This window comes from Trichosurus vulpecula, chromosome 6 (genome assembly GCF_011100635.1).
Source record: "Trichosurus vulpecula isolate mTriVul1 chromosome 6, mTriVul1.pri, whole genome shotgun sequence".
NCBI lineage: Eukaryota > Metazoa > Chordata > Mammalia > Diprotodontia > Phalangeridae > Trichosurus > Trichosurus vulpecula.
Window position 1 is genome coordinate 99,961,896 of NC_050578.1, and position 3,947 is coordinate 99,965,842.

General features: G+C 38.3%; 1 protein-coding gene across 1 annotated transcript; it reads left to right on the forward strand.

The window, feature by feature from the left end:
• Window positions 1–1,555: 1,555 nt before the first annotated feature.
• Window positions 1,556–2,266, forward strand: LOC118854253 (60S ribosomal protein L3-like). Its single transcript, XM_036764603.1, is given in 1 exon segment — window positions 1,556–2,266. A coding segment is annotated over 1 exon segment (711 nt).
• Window positions 2,267–3,947: the final 1,681 nt, after the last annotated feature.

Below are 3,947 nucleotides of genomic sequence, written 5' to 3' on the forward strand. Positions count from 1 at the left end.
TTCTGTTGGTGACATTTTTTACTATCCATTCTGAACCACATCTTGCCACCAATGCTTCCGTATGAGGTCTGGATTTAAATGATGCATATTTTACTCCAAACTTCAGAGCAGGATCAAGACAACCACAAGCCTTCCAACATGGCACAACAGAAAGAACACCAAACTGGGAATCGGAGGAGCTGGATTCAAATCCCTTGATTGTTATGGACCTCATTTTTCCCAACTATAAAATGAGGGATTTCTACTGGATGACCTTTCAAGCTCCTCTAAAGTTATGATCCTGTGATCCAATTTATTTCATAACATAAACTCAGTAGAAAGATCTATTTAAAAAATATTTCAGGAAGAAGCTTCCATTTTTAATGTTCCCATAATCTTGAAGAAGATTCTTCCCGTTTTATCTTTAAGACATAAAAGATATTACCTATATTTTGGTTTTGTGTCCAGGTCTAGGTGCAGAAAACAAGAGTATGTTACTAATAGACCAGATGATCCATCTGACTGGACTTGACTGAGTACAGACAACCAACCAAAGGTTACCAAAAAAGAAACAAGGAAAAGAAAGAAAAGAAGGTTGTTGAAATATTTTTTGAACAATGCACATAAGAGAACAGAAGACATGCCAGGAAGAAATGCAAACAAGACAGTTTTCAAAGTTACAAAAATTTATGTAACTTTATTATATATTTAAAAGGAATAGCAAGGTGTACATAATAGATTTGCAGTTTCATGCACAATCATGTTTTTTATTATACTATGCCGTAAAATGCTTGTTTTATTCCATAAATTTAAAATAAATAATTAAAAAGAACCTTACATGTTGAATTTATTACATTTAAAAGGAAAAGGCAATTGTACCTAATATTTGCAATGTCTTTTTCTGGTGTACTTTGTATGTGGACGTGCTTATTTTATCTGGCATTTTTTAAGTTCAAAATAAAATAATAAAAAATTGTAAAAACAACCTAAAATTATGAGATGTTTATATTTAACTCAATACAAGTAATTAAGCAAAAACTCATCCATTCACAAATGAGGTGGTTTGCATATCTGGGCTATCCTATAGCTATGTCTTCAGGGTATATTGATAGAGGACGGTATTCTTAGCTAAATTTGGGAGAAAATTTGCCTTAGTATTAACCAGTGAATTACCACAGAAAAATTGTTGGCAGTCCTATAGTTTAATGTCCTCCAAACTTTTTTGATTATAGCCTCACTAACAGCACAGATGCCTACAGTATATGTGGACTTATTTATAAATTTTATAAATATGCTACTGTACTAATAATTACATACATTATAAAACTTACATTAAAATGGACATTTAAAAATGCATGGGCTAAAGATATAATATTTGATGCTAGAGTCAATAGGGAGTCACTGACTTGCTGAGTAGAGGAGGAACATGGTCAGATCTGAATTTTAGGAAAATCATGTTAGCAATTATATGGAGAATAGATTGAATGGGGAAGAGATGAGGCAGAGAGGACAAGTAGGAGGCCATTACAATAGTACCAATGAGAGGTGAAGAGACCCTGAAGAGACTGACACCCAGATGCACTTGCTCCCTCTGAGGCAGAAGAAGTCTCACCTGATAGAGATACAGCTGACTGGAGGCAGTGTGGCTGAGAAACTGGCCTGGGCCCACGAGAAGCTGAAGCAGGAGGTGCCCATGTCCACCGTGTTTGGGCAGGACAAGATGATTGACATCATTGGAGTGACCAAGGGGAAGGTTTACAAAAGTGTCACCAGCTGCTGGCACACAAAGAAACTGCCCCCCAAAAACCACCGAGGCCTGTGTAAGGTGGCGTGTATTGGAGTTTGGCATCCTGCCTGTGTGGCCTTCTCTGTGGCTCAAGCTGGTCAAAAGGGCTACCACCATCACACTGAGATCAACAAAAAGATCTACAAGATTGGCCAGGGCTACCAGATCAAGGATGGCAAACTGATCCAAAACAATGCACCCACCAATTACAATCTGTCCTACAAGAGCATCAACCTTCTGGGAAGCTTTGTCCACTACGGTGAAGTGACCAATGACTTTATCATGCAGAAAGCATATGTCATCAGGACCAAAAAGCGTGTCCTCACGCTGTGAAAGTCTCTGCTAGTACAGACCACACATCGTGCCCTGGAGAAGATCAACCTGAAGTTTATCGACACCACCTCCAAATTTGGCCACGGTCAGTTCCAGACTGTGGAGGAGAAGAAATCTTTCATGGGACCACTCAAAAAAGACCGTGTTGTGAAAGAAGAAGTTGCCTAATGTTTCCAGACCAACTTGGAGCTGGTGGATTCTCAATAAATTTTTCAGAGCTAAAAAAAAAAAGCTCTGCTAGCTCTGTGAACACAGAGAAGGGACAGATGTGAGAGAAGATGTGGTGGGAGAAAGAATAAAATTTGGCAAATGATCAGACATGGAAGGGGAGGGGAAGGGAGAAGCAGAATGCCAATGTGGAGAACATGGGTGACTAGAAGGATGTTTGTACACTTCACAAGTAGGAAAGTTCAGAAGAGGAGAGGGTTTTGAGGGTAAGCTAACAAATTCTGTTTCAGATATGTTGAGTTTAAGGTGCCTATGGGAATGCAGTTCAAAATGTCCAAATAGGGGGCAGCTAGGTGGCGCAGTGAGTAGAGCACCGGCCCTGGAGTCAGGAGGACCTGAGTTCAAATCTGGCCTCAGACACTTGACACATGTGTCAAGCTGTGTGACCTTGGGCAAGTCACTTAACCCCAATTGCCCTGCCAAAAAGCAAAAAAAAAAAATGTCCAAATAGGCAGCAATTTGTGATGTGGGAATGGAATTCAGGAAAGAGATTAGAGCTAGATGCATAGATTTGGGAGTCATCTGCACAGAGATGGTAACTAAATCCATGGGAGTTACTGAAGTCACCAGCTGAGAGAAGGCACCAAAAGAGGAAAAGAGGGTTCATGTTCTGGATCAAGCCTAACTTTGGTCTCTTAAGAGATTCAGGCTCAGGTAAGAATGCAATGAGACCATTGTAAAGGTGATAAAAGGTGATAAAATTACTTTACTAGTAACATAGGATTAGATTACTAGTAATATAGGATTTTCTTATTCTTCAGAATAAGAAAAAAAAGATAGTAATTCAAATAATATGGCTATTCTCTTCTGCCTACTCTTTCATTATGGTAACTGTCTATACCAAGTCAGGAAGACATTGTTAAAGGGCAGTAGAAACTCCAATAAAACTTCTGACACCATTTCCCATAAATTGGACTTTTATGACTCAGGCAGAAAGGAGGCCAAATCCACGATGATGATAATCCCAACAATGGATTTCCTTCTACCTTGAGGAGAAAATAGTTATATAACAGTTTATATAAAATAGGAGCTGTTCCTACTACATGCCACCTCTTGGTAGCAAAGATCCAAAAATGTTCTAGAGCATCTTCCACCATGAAAATAATCTTAAAACACTCTCGACATAAACATTACTGAAGGAAGAGTTCAGTACAAATAAAACATGAAACACAAAAGCCATAAAACAATATAATCTTTTAAAAAACAATTCATACAGCGGGAGTGATGTTAGGAGCAATTCAGAGCATGTCTCCTGATGTAAAAGAATGATAATGATCAGGAGCAACAGCAGAAATGTCAGGTCCACAACAATGATGACACTTCTAACACTATCTCTGATTATACTTGCTTCATTCTGTACTAGTTCTTCCTACCCAGGATTCTCTGAAATGATCTCTTTTGTCATTTCTTAAGGCTCAATGACATTCTCTCCTATTTATATACTACAGTTTGCTCTTCTATTCTCTAGTTGATAGATACTCCCTAGATTCTTGTGCTTTCCTTTTCTTTTTTGTTCTTCTTAATAACTTCTTCAGGACCAGAAAGTATGTTTTATTCCAGACTATTTTCAAAGCAATATTATCCTACCTCTTAATCTTAGCTCCCACTTTTCCAATCCTCA